This window comes from Sminthopsis crassicaudata, chromosome 3 (assembly GCF_048593235.1).
Source record: "Sminthopsis crassicaudata isolate SCR6 chromosome 3, ASM4859323v1, whole genome shotgun sequence".
Taxonomy (NCBI): domain Eukaryota; kingdom Metazoa; phylum Chordata; class Mammalia; order Dasyuromorphia; family Dasyuridae; genus Sminthopsis; species Sminthopsis crassicaudata.
The window spans coordinates 275,806,365-275,824,037 of NC_133619.1; the positions used below are offsets into that span (position 1 = coordinate 275,806,365).

The 17,673-nt window shown below is 42.0% G+C and overlaps 1 protein-coding gene across 10 annotated transcripts in view; it reads left to right on the forward strand.

Moving 5' to 3' along the window:
* Positions 1-17,673, forward strand: part of BCOR (BCL6 corepressor) — a 158,940-nt gene that overhangs the window by 111,785 nt on the left and 29,482 nt on the right. For 9 of the 10 annotated variants that reach the window (XM_074300830.1, XM_074300827.1, XM_074300828.1 and 6 more), the window contains 5 exons: positions 10,726-10,852; positions 12,343-12,421; positions 13,372-16,218; positions 16,895-16,948; positions 17,433-17,619. In XM_074300830.1, the coding sequence (XP_074156931.1) occupies positions 10,767-10,852; positions 12,343-12,421; positions 13,372-16,218; positions 16,895-16,948; positions 17,433-17,619 (3,253 nt within the window). In that variant the 5' untranslated portion in view covers positions 10,726-10,766. The remainder of the gene's footprint in view (positions 1-10,725; positions 10,853-12,342; positions 12,422-13,371; positions 16,219-16,894; positions 16,949-17,432; positions 17,620-17,673) is intronic. The other variant, XM_074300832.1, reaches the window with a different exon arrangement.

The following is a 17,673-nucleotide window of genomic DNA, read 5'->3' on the forward strand; positions in this document are numbered from 1 at the left end:
GTCAATCTAGTTAACATTTAATATCTATTATATGCAAGGCACTAAGTACAAAACCAAAACTTGCATTTGAAGTGATATTCCAGCTTCAATTCTGTAAATCAACTAATGTAGTCTATATAAGATGGGTGCCATTTTCTGTAGGAATGTTGCTTGCGAAACCAGTTTCACCTTGGCAAACAGATAAACAAGTCTCAGTCTCCAAAACAGGCAAATTTTTTTTTTTCCGCCTTTCAAACCTCTTAAAGTAACCCAGCAGTATTTTCAGGATTATCCTAGTGCCTGGGAGGAGGGAAGCTCATTGCCCTTATTTATTTATTTTTATTAAAGGCAAATGCAAATTACAGAAAAAATAATTTTCTCTCAACGATATGCAATGTATTAGTCACTCGTTATCGGACTTGGAGGCAGACCTCATTTGCCAGCCTGCCAACTCACATCTGCTCAGAGCCGTTTTGGGCATTTTAACCCTGGTGGTGTAGTATCTTAGTCCCACGAATCAAACAGGAGTAATTAAGGTCTAAACCAGCCACAAAAATTCATTGGCCTCTAAATGTATGAGTTGTTTCAAGTGCTCTGTTTTGGTGCTCCAGACTGGTATCCTTCATATTGTTTTAAAAAGAAAAAAAAAAAAAAAAAAAACTGAAAGTGACATTCCCTTTCCAAAACAACTTTTTTCGAACTCACTCGATCTGTCTCCCTTTCCTCAAGTTGGACATTTTCACATTTACTATCAGAATTTTTTTTTTTTTTTTTTTTTTTTTTTTTTTTTGGCATGGGGGCGGTGAGGGGGGAGGTCACATTGGGATACAATTGTAAGGTTGTGGTCCGTTTGGCTTAAAAGTAAAATCGGAAGGCCTGGTTTTCCACTTGGCATTTTTCTTTGAAAACAAACCTTAGAGATGATTGGTGTTGCAATCTTTCTTCTCCCCCCTCCCCTGTTGTATAAAGGTCACTAGTTGAATCTGCCCGGAGGGTTGAAACGTAGGGGGTCCATGCTCTCTGGAAAAGAAGCCCCTGCCAGGACTTAATTAAGACGGGTTTTCCAATACTCCAGTTTGGCTAGCCGCAAACAAAGGCCCCGTAACTGGAGGGCCTATTTTGAAAAGTACCAACTTCCCGATTTCCCTGTCACATATGTTGCATAAGCAAGCCGGTCTTGTTCAAACTTAAAGCATATATTTCCAAAAACTTTTAAAGAAAAAAAAAGTGAAATGGCAGCCATGAGAATGACTTGACCTTTTTAACTATAGGTTTAACTATAGGCAGCGAATCAAGTTTTATATCTGCCTGGCTGCACGCCGGCCATTGCTGAATAATGAGGGAGCTGCTTTCTCCTTGGGAGTAGGGGAATGGGGATCATCATTCAAGATTCTAGGTTTTGGACGTCTGTGAACGAAGTGAGCTCGAGAAGTTCCTGACGTTTAGTAACGGGTGGTGTCAACTCTGTGTCACAGCTTTCTCCGGGGATGGGGAGTGTCGGGATATCGGGGTCAGGTCGGAGCTGCCCGGCATAGACAAATATGCAGTCCGGATCTGTGCCTACTACTAACGTCCTTCAGTGGCAGATTTGCGGAGCCCCCTTTCCCAATCCCTCCGCGCCTCTGGTCCTTGGCTTCCTTGTTTGTGTGAAGGTGTTTTTTTTTGGGGGGGGGGAGGGTGGAAGGAGGAGGGAGTAAATCCAGAAGAAGCAGAAAGAGGTTTGTGGTGTTGCCCTTCTCTATTCCCTACCCCGCTCCATATCGGGTTGTGGGTCAGCCTCGAGCTTGGTTTCCGGTTTTCTTCTAATATCCCCTTGCACAAGGCATTGCACCTTTTCAACTTCAATTGTAGACCAGCTTTCTATGGCAACGTGTGTGTTCCCCCCCCCCCCCCAACCCCCATGAAACTTCAAGACTGCAGCAGGAGCAACGGGGCGGGCATGAGTAGAGGAGTGCATACCTCTGCGGTGGTTGCTTGATACCTTGAGCTTAGCTGGCCAGACAAGCTTACAGTGAAAAAAGCGAGAGGTCGAGGGCGCCAGTAGCTGCTGGTGTGCTTTCCAGTTTGCGGGCTGGGCCCCGAGGCGGGTCGGGCGCTGCAGGCAAAAAAGGGTTAAATTGGGAGCGGGTCTGGGTAGGGAAGGCCCAGGCCTGTCTCTTCCTGAGACTTTGCCCGGGGTATGAAACGTTGGCTTAATTACCTGAAGTGCGCATTAGTGCCAGGCTCATCGCCTCTACCCTTCTAGATCCCTCGGCCCGGTCTCCATCCCTTCCCCCCCCCCCCCCCCCCACTGAGAAGCCGCCGCCGAGCCAGCCCCGGCGCTGCCGCCGCCGCCTGTTGTCCTTGGCAGCAGCCGCGGCGGAAACCTCGGGTGTGTGTGTGTGTGTGTGTGTGTGTGTGTGTGTGTGTGTGTGTGTGTGTGTGTGTGTGTCTGCGCGCGCGTGTGTTGTGTGTATAAAATGGCGCGGCCGGGTTCAGCCCGAGAGACATGCCGCTGCAAGGCTTAATCTCCGGCCTGGCCTACTGGGTCTTGGGGAGAAGCAGAAGGGAAATCCGGGGCGGAGGGGGAGGGACAGGGAAGCCCGGGAAGGGGTGGGGTCAGAGAGTCCTGGCTTGGGCTTGAGAGCTGGTGCTGGTTGCTTGTCTCTAATCAATTCAGTATCTGGGCGCCTCTCGTCTTCCAGCCACTGAGGGGTGTGTGGGGCGAGATGAGTCAGCCGGGGGGCAGGGGAGGAGAGGGAGAGTTCCATTCCCGGGGTTTGTCGTGGCAGAAAATCTCTTTGTTGCTGATTGCAAGGCGGGGATGGAGGGGGAGAATGGTGGAGCATTATCCCCTCAGTCCTTGGATGTCTGGGGGGAGATGCTGTCAATCCAGCGAAGTTCAATAGCGGGGCCGAGAATTGGGATCCTGGCCTTCCACTCTCAAATGGTCGTCTGCTTGTTTGCTACCTGCCTCACTCTGAATCCTGCTACCTTTCTCTTCTTCCCCGCCCCCCCCTTATTAAAAATGTTTTGAATTGGTTGTCTCACCTTCTTGTCCCTAAATTAAAGGAAGGAATAAGTGGCCTGTCCTATTTTGTTATTAAATTCCCTCTCATCCCCCACTCACCTTTCACACTGCTAAATTTGTTACTAATACAAGAGGGGGGGGGGTCGAGCGCGCGCTAGGGAGCTGGGAACAGAAATATTTGCCTGGGGGGAGCATATGCTTAGGTGCCGCTGTGAGACTTACGCCAGTCGGAGGCGTGACTGACGAGAAAGGCGAACAGCCTCCTTCCCTGCCCCTGCTCTCCCGGCCTCTCACTCCCTTCCATTTGTCCCCAACCCCCTTCCTTCTTACGACCGAGCTACGTCTGTCAGTACCTCTCGGGCTCGGTCTCTCCCTCCTACTAAGCCCATCTGAGGCTGAACTAGTGGGCGAGCCAGAGACAGATACACTCACGCACATCCGGGGGCGGGGGGAGGGGGAGAAAGTGGGCCTGTGGGGCGGGGCTGGCGGCGTCCGCGGCGGCGGCTCCAGCTGCCTCGGAACTGCACGGCAGCCGCCGCGTTTTGTTTACCAGCCTGCCGGGTGGAAAGTCCGGGTAGCCTCGCGCAACACGTGATAGTATGGGAGCTTCGGGACTTTGTGGGGAGGGAGGAGTAAAGAGCACTGGGAGCTTTGCTCCCTCCCCCCAAAAAAGCATTCCTAAAATAGAATCTTCATCACTTGCTCCTTTTTTTTATATTCAAAATGTATCGCTGTTGTGCATGACTCAAGACGTATTTTCGAGATCGAGGATTGGGGCGAGCTGTAGCTGCTCATTGTAGTTAGCTTTATGGTAATTAGAAATACCAAGGGATGGATAAAGGTCAAACCTTCTCTGCTAATCCATGGTGGCTTGGGGGGAGGCTACTTTGCTGCCTTCTGCCTTGGCTTCCCGACTTTTTCTGTACTTCTCCTTGTCCCTCCCTGTGGGGCAGAAGGGGATATGAGGGCAAGAAACTAGGGGGAAACTACGTCTGGGAGGTTTATTTGTTGTGTTTTATAACCGAAGAAGGGTAGACTAATGTCTGCAGTGTTTCCTTGCATAAGATTTATCTGAAGTTTAAAAAGAGAAGAGCATTTAAAATAAATATTCTGGGGCCAGAGCGTGTTCAGGTAGTTGGGATAACCAATCTGTTGGAGGTTCACAAGGGGACATAGGTGTGCATGGTACTGACCCCGATGCTTAATGGAAACAGACTCGATCCAAAGAGAAATGGTCCTGAGGTTTGTTTAATGGTAGAAGGTACCTGCCTGGACATACATATTTTCTGGTTGCTTTTATTTCAAGCATCCCCAACCTTCCTTATTTTTTTTTTTTTTGACCTAGTCTGCTTCTGTGGGCTTTTTTTTTTTTTTTAAAACAAATCTAGAACTGATTGTTGCAGGAGCCTTGAACCAGAAAATTAGAAAGCTGAGGTATTTTGCAGTATTGTTTATTTCTGAAAACCAAAATTGTTTGGTTTTGCCATTTTTTTTTTTCCTCATTGATACCACTTGACTGGCATGATGTGCAGACTTTAACCCATCAGTTGTGCTGATGATCAGTCAGGGCTAAGGCTATGGAAATTAGCTAGATGCCAGGAAGGTCAGAATGAAAATGAATAGAGAGAGATGAAAGGCTCCAAAAGGAACCGGGCTGCTTGCTATGCTTTCTCCTGTAACTTCATTGTAATCCTCCTTCCGTTTAATTTCTGCCTGCCTCTTTGGACCCTCCTCCCATCCCCTCTTTACTATATAACAGTAAAGACATCCTCATTCCAGAAAGTCATAGACAGGTGAAGTTTGATGAAGGTTTCATACTCCTGTACCTTTAAATGGCATCATCTTTCCAGATCCCAAATAAAATGTCATTTAATTAATACTTTTTCTTGGTTCCAGGGCCTTTCCTATCCCCATCCCCCACTCCCTTTCCCACAAAACTGGATTTTTTTCAGTGGGTTTCCATGCAATTCACTGCTTAAAGAACTTTTCTGCTAGAATCACAATGGGAAAGTTTCCCTGGTTCTTTTTAATGGGTCCCCAAAAAGAGAGACAGAGACAAAACTTTGAAGAACAGATATTGTATGTGAGTTTGCATTTTGCAAACTTCTTTCTGGGTGTTCCATATTCCAGTGGCTCTTTAGAAACATACCAGCAAACCTTTACATAATTTCATTTTTCTTTCTCTTTTAAAGTAAAAAAGTGGAAAAAAACAAAACAAAGGATCGGTTTTTGCAAAGTTAATAGGGAGGAGGGAGTGTTTCTCATTATGAACTTCATAAAATATTGTCATTCAAAACTTCCCCATCTCCCCACCATAACTTTTCTGTCTTCTTAAACCCCATTGAGAACTGCAATCCCGGGAACACAATAAGACCTTCCCTCCATTTCCTGACTCCAGGCATTTTCACTAGTTGACCTCCATGCCTGGAATGCTCTCCTCATCTCCATCTCCTGACTTCAAGGCTTCCTTCTAATTCACGATAACTTTCAACCTTTTACAGAAAACTTTTCCTGATGCCTTTCTCTGTTGATTATTTCCAATTTATCCTGTGTGTAGTTTTGTTTGTACATGGTACTTTGCATGTTTTCCCTTCCATTTAATTGTGAGCTCTCCAAGGATAGGAACTTTTACCTTTCTTTGTCTCCCTGTCAATTGGTAAGATGTTTGGTACATGATGGGCATTTAGTAAATGTCGGTCACCCAGCTAAGTAGCATTTGGACAGTTATTATTCAAACCATGATCCCTATGGAGGTTGTGGAAAAATTTAAGGGTAAATCAGCCTCTCTTTATAACAACAAAAGACTTTATCTTTACAAAGGAAATGCCATACTTGACAGTGGTTAATTACAATTTGGGGACTTTGGAGTCAGGAAGACTGGGTTCAAATACACTTTACCATTAGGTAAGTCTCCTAACATATCTGAATGAGCTTCAATTACTTCATCTGTAAAATGAGGGTAAATAACACCTAAATCACCTCATAAGGCTGTTGTGACATTACAGTGAGTCAAGTCTACCAAGCGTTTTAAAAACCTTCAAGTTCCGTATAAACGTCAGTTTTCAGTATGTTTTCAGTATGTTGTCTCTCTCTCATTTCACTGCACTGGCTATTCCTGTAATGCATTTCCTTTTTACAGTTTGCTTCTTAGAGTCCTTTTTTCTCCCTTCAAAATTCAGTTCTGGTACCATCTCCCCCCCACCTCCATTTATTTAATGTTTTCCCCAGTTACATATAATACACACTTTTAAAGATTATTATTATTATTATTTTTTAGAACTTTGAGTTCTTCCTTCCTGACCCCCAATTCACATTGAGAAAGGCACATATGAAATTAAGCAAAATCTGGTACCATCTTCTAAATCAGAATTTCTTAGTGTGTCAACTTTAAAAATAAACATTTTTATAACTGATTGGTTTCTTTTGCAATCATATTTCATTTTAAACATATTAAAAACTTTTTCCTGAGAAGGGGCCCTCGGTGAGGGGTCACAGAAAAAAAAGTTTAAAACTTATGTTTTTATGAAACTTTTCTTGATTCATGACTATCTCTCCATAGTTATCTTTCCTTTGTGGGTGTTGTCCCCTTAAGTATAATATAAACTCTAGGGCAGTTAGTGTTTCATTTTATCTTTGAATCCCCAACACCTAACATTATCTGGCACATTGTAGTTGCTCAGTAAATGTTGGTTGATTGACATAATTCTCTGCCACCAGACATTCCCCAGTGTTCCATGGGTAGTCCCTTGCATCAAGGTTGTTAGAAGTCATTAGTTAATTGCTGCAGTCAGCATTATCAGTAGTTCTTGGTTGTTGTGATAGAATATTTTTCAGAAGAAAGTGTCATTTTATCCATGGACATACACATGCTTTTTGAAAAGGTCAAACTATCAGTAAATCAATCAAGGAGCATTTATTAAGTGCATATTATGTGCCCAACACTGCTAAAGTGCTGGTCCTACAAAAACAAGTTTAAAAAAAAAAAAGCCCCTGTCCTCAAGGAACCAAAATTCTAACATGTGATATATTCAAAGTGATGAATACTTAAGTAGTTTGGGGAAGGTGTGAATTATTAGTTCTGCAGTATCAGGAAAGGTTTGTATTAAAGATGGCAATTGAGCTTTTTAAAGGAAACCAGGGATTGTGGAGTTGCAGGGGAGGGGGATGTACACTCTACAGAATAGGAGTTGAAGCATTATATTGTCTGAAACAGTAGGCTATATTTAACAGTATAGGCAGAGTATGTGGAGGGGAATAACATGCAAAAAACTTGAAAAGGTAGGAATGAGCCATGTGAAGAGATTAAAATTCAAGATGAAATTAAAGTTATCAAATTGCCTAGAAAGTAGTGAAGGGAAAGAATGACTTTATTACCCTGCAGCCACACATAAATAAGAGAAACAGATGAGGTGGGAAAAGAACTAAAAAAATTGACATTGGCGGGTGTGTGGCTACAAGATTTGGAAATCAGCAACTACTTTGCAAAAGGTAAATAAGTAGTAGCCTGTTCTAAGGATCTCTGAACACTAGAATTCGGCTTGTTTGCTCAGAGCAATGATTTTCATGTGGACCTTTTCCTATCCTGCTTTCTGCTTTGTAGGGAAGAAAGGAGAGCTTCAAGAGTTAAAAGTCTGTTGCTTGTTGAAATGAAATTATGGCTGGCAGTGGCGCCGCTGTTTGTACAACAGACCTCCACTTTTAAACAGTTCACAAAAAGTTCATTGGGGCCGGGGAAGATTATAAATATGTGTGCTTGTTGTATCCCACAGTACCATATAATAGCAGAAACCCCCTCTTCTATTCCCCTTCTCAACAGACCTAGTACCTCAAAAAGAGTTCCCCAAATATTAAGGAAAAACCTTTGTACCATTCTCTTGGAAAAAGAAAGACCATTCTTGAACTCAAGTGTCAGTTATCGATAAGATAATAATATTGTGCAACTTGTAGAAAGAGGCCAGGAGTAGCATGTAAGTGTAATGATTTAAAAAACCTAGCACATTTCCCCTAGCAGCTGGTTTAAAAGGCATATTTAAATATATTTAGAATCAGGTGCTTCTTATGCTGAAGCAGGAACTGCTGCTTCCGCTGGGGATAGGGAGTTGGGGAAGGGGAAGCAGCAGCACTGGGTAAGCTGGGTCTTCAGATTCAAAGTGTTTTCTGAAAAGGGGGTAAAAAGCTTAGAAGTCTGTGCTGTCTAGGCAAAGTATATCCTCTTAATGAAGTGGGAATTCAAGGAAATTTTAGAGCAAGTTTAATCAGTATGGATAGCCAATATGGATAATTTTAGCAGCCCTTTCTCCTCTTCCCCCCTCCCCCCCCCACTTAGACCCATAGGCTCCTTTTAAATTTTGTTGTTGTTGTTGTAGTCTGAATTGTTTCTTTTCTCCATTGGATCCTTGCCCTTAAGCATACTGAGGAAAGTGAAGATTGTGATTTTTTTTTTCAGTGTTACAGATAAGATTTCTTAGATTTTTTTTCTACTTGCTATTCTTTTTTTGCTTGAGAAATGTTTATGTGACACTGAGTGTATAGGTATATAAAATAGGTATACAAATCAAACATTTACTGGTAAGCCACAACTTCAAGTTTAACAAACTTGGGCTAAGGAAACTTCTAACTTGATGCCCATTTGTTGAATAAATCTCGTTTCCACATTTTATCATTATAGACATATGAGGGGAATGACATACTTTAATTCAGACATAATATCATAATATATCATAACTCACAATATAATCTCATGTTAATGATATTGTAATAAGAAAGCAAAGATCAATAGCATAATTCTTTTGATATTAGCCTACTATTTTATGTTTTGTTTTTTTAAATGGGAGGGTTTGGGGTGTCTTAGATTCTAGAACCATCTCTCTAAACAAAACTGAACTACTCCATACATACATATGAGAACCGTCGGTTACTAAGCCTTATGGAAAACCCTAAATCCATCTTGCCAGGCTGGTGCCACAGACCTATCAGCCTCATGAGCCTGTGCATCTGGAAATCAGTAAATCTGTCTAAGAAAAATATTTTTCTGGTGAAATAACTCCAGAATAACACCATCCTATCTCATCTCTACAGATTTCTATTCCCTCTCATTGATTTTTTTTTTTTTTCCATTTCCAGTGTCATTTTTGAGTGATATACTATTCTGGGAGTGGAAGTAAAATTAATCTACTATTAATATATATTGTTCTAGGTGTTGGGTGGGAAGACCGCATGAAAGACCTATCTAGGAGAAAGAAATTCACAGGGATTTTCTAGCTTTTGGATTCCTCTCTTTTTCCCTCTTTTCCCCCCTTTCCCCCTTTCCCCCCATACACACTTATACACACTCTAGTGAAATGTTCTCTGGGAACGGGTGGTGCCTCCAATCGACCTCATGCAATCTGGTCCCCAGCTCTGCTCAGTACAAATGTAAAAGCAATCATTTGCATATTTTTCAGGCTAACAAAGGAAGTGTGTCTACTTGTGAAGCATTTGGGCTTTCGGAAACTGTGTGGGTGTGTATAAGGGAGAGAAGAAAGAAAAGTTCCCCCAGTGGTCACATAGAGATTATTTCACGGGGGTGACACATTTGTGGGAAAAATGGGGAGGAAGGAGGAGCCCAGGGATGTCCTGAGCATTAAAGGATTCCTACTTATTAACCCAGCATTTAGCAGCAGGATTCAGGCAGAAACTCAGTCAAAGAAACAACTCAACCTCCAAAGAGCAATTAAAATCCTGCACTGGGATAAATCATGTGCTGTGATAATCCTGTTAATAAAATACAGCTTGTTCTGACACTTCACTCATGCAGCAAACTAGAATTTAATGCAGGTAGAAGATGACTAGAGGAAATAAAAAGGTGATGAGGCTTTCTTATCCTTCCTCAGTCTCTAGAGTTCTTCACTTAGCTGAAGTCTGGTTCTCTTTTTGCCAGCAGCTCAGTTGGGTCAGGACTGCTAATACTTGTGTTGCTGTCTAATGATTTCTTTCCCCAAGTGAGCATATGTCTTTGAATTGATTTGTCTCTCACCCTCAGCATCACTGAGGTGAAATAGCCCCAGGTTTGGTGCTTAATCTAATCTAGAGTTAGGGTGGAGGGTCTCTTGCCCACTTGCCCTCAGATTTTTAAGTTACTTAAGTTATTCAGATGGCACCATTCAGTGTTTGTCTGTTTGCCCTAGGCCTTAACTCTTTAAAAAAATTTAAAAAAAAAAAATCCCAAAATATGGGAGCTTAACTTCGGGACAAAAACCACCACAAACAGTAAGATGAATTGCATTTGCCCTCCCTGGGTTTCTGTGAAATGGTCAATCATTAATGGTAAATTTTAATTGTATCCTTAAGGGGAGGAGAAAGGCGTGTTTAGGAATTTTGCTTGACTTCTTGTATCCACTCAGTCCCTTTTGAAGTATGTAGTAATCCAAGTTGATCACTTTTGTCATTTCCCTAACTCAAATTAAATACACTAAGAGAACTTTGTTTTTGGATGGACCTATTTATGAGCCTTAATTTTATTGCTTGGGTACTGAAAAAATTCCATCTCTTTTGACTTTGAAATGCCCTTCATTTCCACTGGGTATCTGCCTCCTCTTGCAAGGCCAACAGTATACTATCCTCACTAATTTAGCATGTTATTAATTATTTAAAGGGAGGCCTGCCATGTTGTCCTGCTTTCTACTTCCCTCTCTGAATTTTATCTCAACTTTGTGGTGGTGTTTTTTTTTTTTTTTTTTTTTTTTAAACTTTCATAGCCTAAAACCGTGAAGAAAAGCTGCGCATTTAAGAAGACGTCATGCTTTCTGCAACCCCCCTGTATGGCAATGTTCATAGCTGGATGAACAATGAAAGGGTCCGAATGTGTGGAATTAACGAAGAGAGGTAAATGTTCTAGTTTAGGTCCAGAGACACCCTTTCCTAACCATTTCCCCCAAAGTGGGAGGATTTGAGCTCCTTGGACATGATGCCCCTGGATCCTACCTGGAGGGAGGTACAAAGGGACTCTGACTATCACCTTATAGGAACCATAGCTTTCCCAAAAGGGGTGGGGAATAAAGATCTGCCTGTCTAGCCAGCAGCCCTTGATTTACAGTTTTAACAGGCAACCTGGCTCAGTGAAGCATTGACGCCCTTTAAAAGATTAGCCCCTAAAGCGGCCTTTCAATGCACTTTCATACTTAATTTATTATTTCATATTTATGAAGGAGAATTAATCCCAGTCTATATGCTGCTTTAACTCTAAATGTCAGGAGTGTGGGCCCAGGTGGGTTGGCGTTGGATATGGGTTTAAAACAAATAGTTTGCTCAGTAATAAACGGAGAAACAGCCGCCCTTTTCTTCATTTAAATCTCAGGTTCCTTATTGCCCTCCTTATGGCTTGCCCTTCCTCCAAACACATTTTCTCCTGATTTCAATCTTTCAACAATTCAGTTATGCTTCCTAATCAGTGATTTTGGAGCAGTGGGGTAAAGGCAGCTCAGCATTAGATGATTGAAGCTGCTCTTCTGGGTAATGAGGAAACTTTGCTTCTGCTGCATGTCAGTGGTTTTATCCTTGGGATTTGGAAGTTGGCACCAAGGTATATTCTTTATCTATACTTTCTGTGATTAAAAAGTCTCAGTGCTGTCCCTGTATGGTATAGATTTGCACTTTCCTGTTTAGCATGGAACTGCTGACATGTGTATGATATTAGTGTGTATTTCTCTACACACATACTCTTTTAATCATTTCTTTATCGATAGTCAGATATAGATTTAACATTGTAGAAACTAATTTTTGTAACTCATTGCCAAAGAACTTCACTTTGAGGACAGTTCTGGGGGTGATTGAAACTTTATTGGGAGCTTGTTCTCTGGGCCAATCAATTCTGGATAATTCAGGGGTTATTGGTCCAGTTGGAGTTTATTTAGGCTATTGTGCTTCTTTCCATCCCTTTTGGACCATCTTTTGATAAACCTATTGTCTGGTGAGATGGCTAAGGGCAGAATGAGAAAGTTCACATCAGCCTAAACTAGCAGCTTTTCAACAAGACTAAGTGGAGGGGAAAAGTAGTTACAGTAGTTAGTGGCTTTTTGGAAGCCTTGTCCATGAATTTAAGATGCATCAATGCCACCTATGGGCCTCCCTTTAAACTAGGTATTAAGGAGATTGGACTCTTCCCTTTAAGAAAATTTTTTAAAATCACCATCAGTGGGAGAATAGAAGTAATAGTCACAGTTTATTTCAGAATGAAATACTATTAGGCAGGTTTTTGTTTTTGTTTTTTTGTTTTTTAAATGGAGTTATTAGGAAGCAGCCTATCCTGGGGAAATTTGAGAATGTTTTCCTGAGTGAGGAATGTTTCATGCAGCTGGTATAATCCTTTGTAATAGGAAAATTCCAGTAAGTGATGGTGAAGCTCCGAAAGCCAGACTGGAACTGAGGGAAGAAAACCCCTTAAACCACACCGTGGTAAGAGACAAATGGTGTCATACTGACATTTTCTGATTCTGTGGTCATTTTTCTGTTACTTTACAATGAATTTTTACAATATTTTATCATGGGAAACGGTTTCCTTTGTAAAAGGCACATGCACACGCAAAGGCGTTTCTTCTGAATAGTCTTTGTTGTGAGGGATCACGCTGAGCTCCCAGGCCTGTCTTCTCCCTTCCTTTCTCAGGAGAAGCACACATGTATCAGGCCTTTCTGGCTAGTAGAGGCTACCAGCCTTTCCTCCTAGCAGCAGTGGCACATTAGCAATTCTGCCTGGACCAATTTCCTAAGGCTTCAAGTCGAGACTTAAGAGGCTTTAGCTTTATGGTGAAATATGAAGCATTGGCTATCCCTCCAGACAGTAGAGTCCACTTCATTAGTACCTACTTTTGGGCCAAAGCCCAAATTCAGAAATGAGAATTTTGAGACGTCCATTGCTAATTTTCTTTATAGCATACATATAGTCTCTTTTTAAGTTAATGACTCCTTTTTACTTTCAAGGATGGAAGCCATAAAGAGGTTTACTGTTTTTCTTAGGAATGTCACACTATATCAGGATTGTTCTAATGATATTGGAGATATTATGATCTCAATTGTAGCAGAGAGTTTCTGCTAAATAGATGAAATTTCAAGATTATATATTATTGAGTTAATGTAAGACAGGCCAGGCCCTAAGTAACAAGGAATGTGTATGTTTCAAACTGGCTAAACAGAGGTGAGTTTCAAGAAATAATTTTAAGAGAGGCATGTGGGCAATGGGAAAACATCTTTGGAGTCTTCCTACTTTGTGTCAATACCCTTGTGTTTCATTATTGTCATGACCCAGTGTATATTGTTTCCCTTGAAAGTTAAGAATGCATCTCTAGTAAGTTAAGGTTGGTTTTAGTCACTGAGCTCCAAATAATTTTTGCATTTCTTATTCTACAAAGGTGGATGCAGCTACAGCACAGCGCATTGACAGTCTTGCAGCTCTGACTATGGACAGGACTGGACTTATACGAGAAGGACTCAGAGTCCCCAGTAACATTGTCTATTCCAGTTTGTGTGGACTTGGCTCAGAGAAAGGACGGGATACTGCCACAAGTGCTATAGCTAGTCTTGGATTTACCCCTGAACGAAATCCCGAGATTCAATTCAAACCTAATCCTTCAGAGACAGTAGAGACATCAGCTGTCCCTGGAAAACCCCCAAATGGTTTTAATACTATATACAAAACACCACCAGGAATACAAAAAAGTTCAGTTCCTACTGGGGAAACCTTAGGGCTGGACAGAACTGCAAATGACAAACAGAGTCCCCTTAACATCAATGGTGCTAATTATCTGAGGCTCCCCTGGGGGAGTCCTTATGTGGAGGGTGGCGGTACACCAGCCATGTATCCTTTCCTTGAGTCACCAAATAAGTATTCGTTAAATATGTACAAGGCATTGCTACCTCAGCAGTCCTACAGCCTGCCCCCACATTTGGCCTATTCGCCGGTCTGCACCAATGGTGAGCGTTTTTTATATCTGCCACCACCTCACTACGTCAGTCCCCACATTCCTTCATCCTTAGCTTCACCAATGAGGATTTCCACCGCTTCAGCCTCCCCCGCTATCCCCCCTCTCGTTCACTGCCCAGACAAAAGCTTACCTTGGAAGATGGGAGTCAGTCCTGGGAATCCTGTTGATTCACATGCCTTTCCACATATTCAGAACAACAAGCAACCTAGGGTCCCTTCTACTAAGACAGCTACTAGCAATCTGCCAGGGGACCCTGCCCTCTTGTTGCCCCCTTCGCCCCGACCACCCCGAGTCCACCTTCCCACACAGCCTGCAGACACCTACTCTGAATTCCATAAGCATTATTCCAGGATCTCCAATTCTCCTTCTTCAGTGACCCTGTCAAAGCCATATATGAATGTAAGCAATGAGTTCCCCACAGCTAGGCTCTCCAATGGGAAATTTTCCAAGACCCATGAAGTGGGTGAAAGTGCACAGCCAGCCCCTGGGCACTCCAGGAAAACAACAGCTCATGAGAGAAAGGAGGGTAGATCGCCTCCTCTCCTAGAAAAGCAGACAGCTACCAAAGATGTCACAGATAAGCCACTAGACTTGTCATCGAAAGTTGTGGATGCAGAGACTTCCAAATCTGACCATATCAAAAAAATGGCTCCCACCACAGTTCTTGTTCAGGGCAGGGCTGGAAGCGGGATAGTATTATCTGCAAGTGACGTTCCAAAAGAAACCGTTTCTCCTTCAGGAAATAGCTGTACCATATATAGACCTGAAATCATTAGTACAGCTCCTTCATCCTGGGTCGTTCCTGGTCCAAGTCCCAATGAAGACAACAGCAGCAAAAACATGCAGTTGAAAAACAAAGCTTTAGACTGGGTTCTACCACAACAGAGGAGTTCTTCATGTCCTAGAATGGGAGCCACAGATACCATAGTCAATAATATTTCAGGGTCCTTGTCAAATGCAGGTCGTCCAGCATCTGCATCTCCTGCTCCAAATGCCAATACAGACTGTGTGAAGACAAACAGAAACACCCTAGATACAACACCATCCGTCATACAGCATGTGGGTCAGCCTCCTATCACAACAGCAACCTCTGCCAAGCATCACAACAGCAACAACAAGGTGACCAAACCCAGTAATCCAGAACCAAGTTTTAAAGCAAATGAGAACAGCCTTCCACCTGGTTCAATATTTTTATCTCCAAATGAGGCCTTCCGGTCCCCACCGATTCCTTACCCTCGAAGTTACCTCCCGTATTCAGCTCCCGAAGGCATTGCTATAAGCCCTCTTTCCCTACATGGAAAAGGACCCGTCTATCCTCATCCAGTATTGTTACCCAATGGCAGCCTCTTTCCAGGGCACCTTGCCCCCAAACCAGGAATTCCTTACACCCTACCTACAGGTAGGCCTGAATTTGTAACCTACCAAGATGCACTGAGCTTGGGCATGGTACATCCGATGTTGTTACCCCATACACCTTTAGAAATCACTAAAGAGGAAAAACCAGAGAGGAGATCCCGCTCTCATGAAAGACCACGCTATGAGGATCCAGCTCTGAGGAATAGATTTCCAGAAGTGTTGGAAGCTAGTAGCACTAAGTTACATGCTGAGGCACCTCCTGATAAGAACCCAAAATTGCACTCCAGCTGGAATCACAATAAAGCTGTTGTCAAAACCGATAAGCTGGTCTACATAGATCTACTTCGAGAGGAGCAGGATACTAAGAATGAAACAAATTTAACCAAACCTGGCTTTGCAACTGAGAACAGCAATCAGACCGATGACCCTACCAAACCCACAGCTGAGCAGGTGCTGCAGCAGCATAGAGAGTTTATTGCAATGAGAGAGGAGTATGGTCGGAGCAATGATTTCCATGAAGCATATAATTTTAAGCAGGCTTCAAACACACCAGTATTCAGCTTGAGGAAAGATAACATTTCAGTAAACCCTAACAAAGAGAACCTAGTTCAGCCTTCTGCTCCATTCATGGACACAGCTCATGGAAATGATGGTACAGCTGTAACTTTCGGTAAAGCCCAAAATGATACCAAACCATTTTGTGTGGGAAATGTCCCAAGTATTGATGTCAACCCCACATATACCAAAGATGGATCTGATGACTTAGATTCTGATAGCAAACTTTTGAAGCCCAAGCCATCTAAGTTGGCAAAAAGAATTGCAAACTCTGCTGGTTATGTAGGTGACCGATTCAAATGTGTCACAACCGAACTGTATGCAGATTCCAGCCAACTTAGCAGAGAGCAGCGGGCGCTGCAGGTGAGTCCTGAATACTTAAATACCTTCAGCATATGCCAGTTTTGAAACTGAACTGTATTAAACAGGATTGGGGGTGTGTGCTAGCTCTTGTCAGGAGTCCTATCAGAGACTGATAACTTAAAGTTTATAATAAATGTGTATATGCTAAACTTGTGCAGTAAGAATGTGAGTAGTGGTAGTAGCCAGTAGTTATATGAGATACATATAATCAAGCTGTTTAAAATGATAATTCTAAAAGAACTCCACTGAAAGGCTGATAACTTAAGTTTTGTTCAGTATGGTGGAGGATAGCCAAAGACTGCATGATGTTAATCTATTGATTTCTGTGATTTCTTGGCCTTTTAGATATCAAATGTACCTAGATAGAAGTTCTGATTAGTATGCTGTAGTAGGTGATACTTGGTGGAGTAGAATAGCAGCTGCTTCATGTGTATAGGCTTCATGCAACTTTTGACCAACAACAAAAAGAATAGTTTAAATGGATAGAAGCTGTATTTATTTTGTTAGTGAGCTCTAACAGATATTGTACTGGAATTTCCTAAGGTTTTTTTAATTTTTAGTTAAACGATGAGTATAGCCAAATTGTTTTGCAATGTTAAGAAAAAATTGGTTTATGCTTTTAAAAATGGATGAAATTATTTAAATGATCCATTGAGTGCCCATTTTAATTACATAGATGGAAGGATTACAAGAGGACAGTATTTTATGTCTACCTGCTGCTTACTGTGAGGTCAGTTCTTCAAATTTTTATTACTAGAATCTTACATAAACCTTTGAGTTAAATTTCGTTTCCAAATACACAAAGGGAAGTTTGTGGGCCATGGTCGTCTTTATTCATTGTGCAGTTTGTTTGTGTCTTTGTTTTTCCTTTTCATTTTTTCTTGTTTTCTTTGTTTTTGTTTTTGTTTTGTTTACTTCCAAAAGAGAACACTTTTGTCTTTAATACAGTGTGTGTGTACATATACACACCTCTATAGAGATATATACTTGTAACTGTAATAAAGAAATATGTGGCTATTTGCATATAAATCCTTTTAAGTTTTGTCTTGTGCAACTCAGATGTATTAAATTTCTATATATCATAAACTTTGGTTGGTTTTGACCAGACTTTTCTTTGGAAATGCTTTCCTGTAAGGTAAGGTCGATAAAGTAGTTTTTATTGTGAGTTTTTTTTTTTTTTTTTTTTTTTTTTTTCATCTCCATTCTCTTTCTAGCGTGCAATGATGCGCTTCTCAGAGTTGGAGATGAAAGAAAGAGAAGGTGGCCATGCAACAACCAAAGACTCAGAGGTCTGCAAATTCAGCCAGGCAGACTGGGAAAGCTCTAAAGGAAATAATGAAAAGAAGCCAAAGTCTGTCGCATTGGAAGATGCCATTGCTGACCAGAATGATAGTGACAGATGTAAGTAACCTTACGGCTTTTTATAGTATGGGTGCCTACCGTGCCATTGTTTCC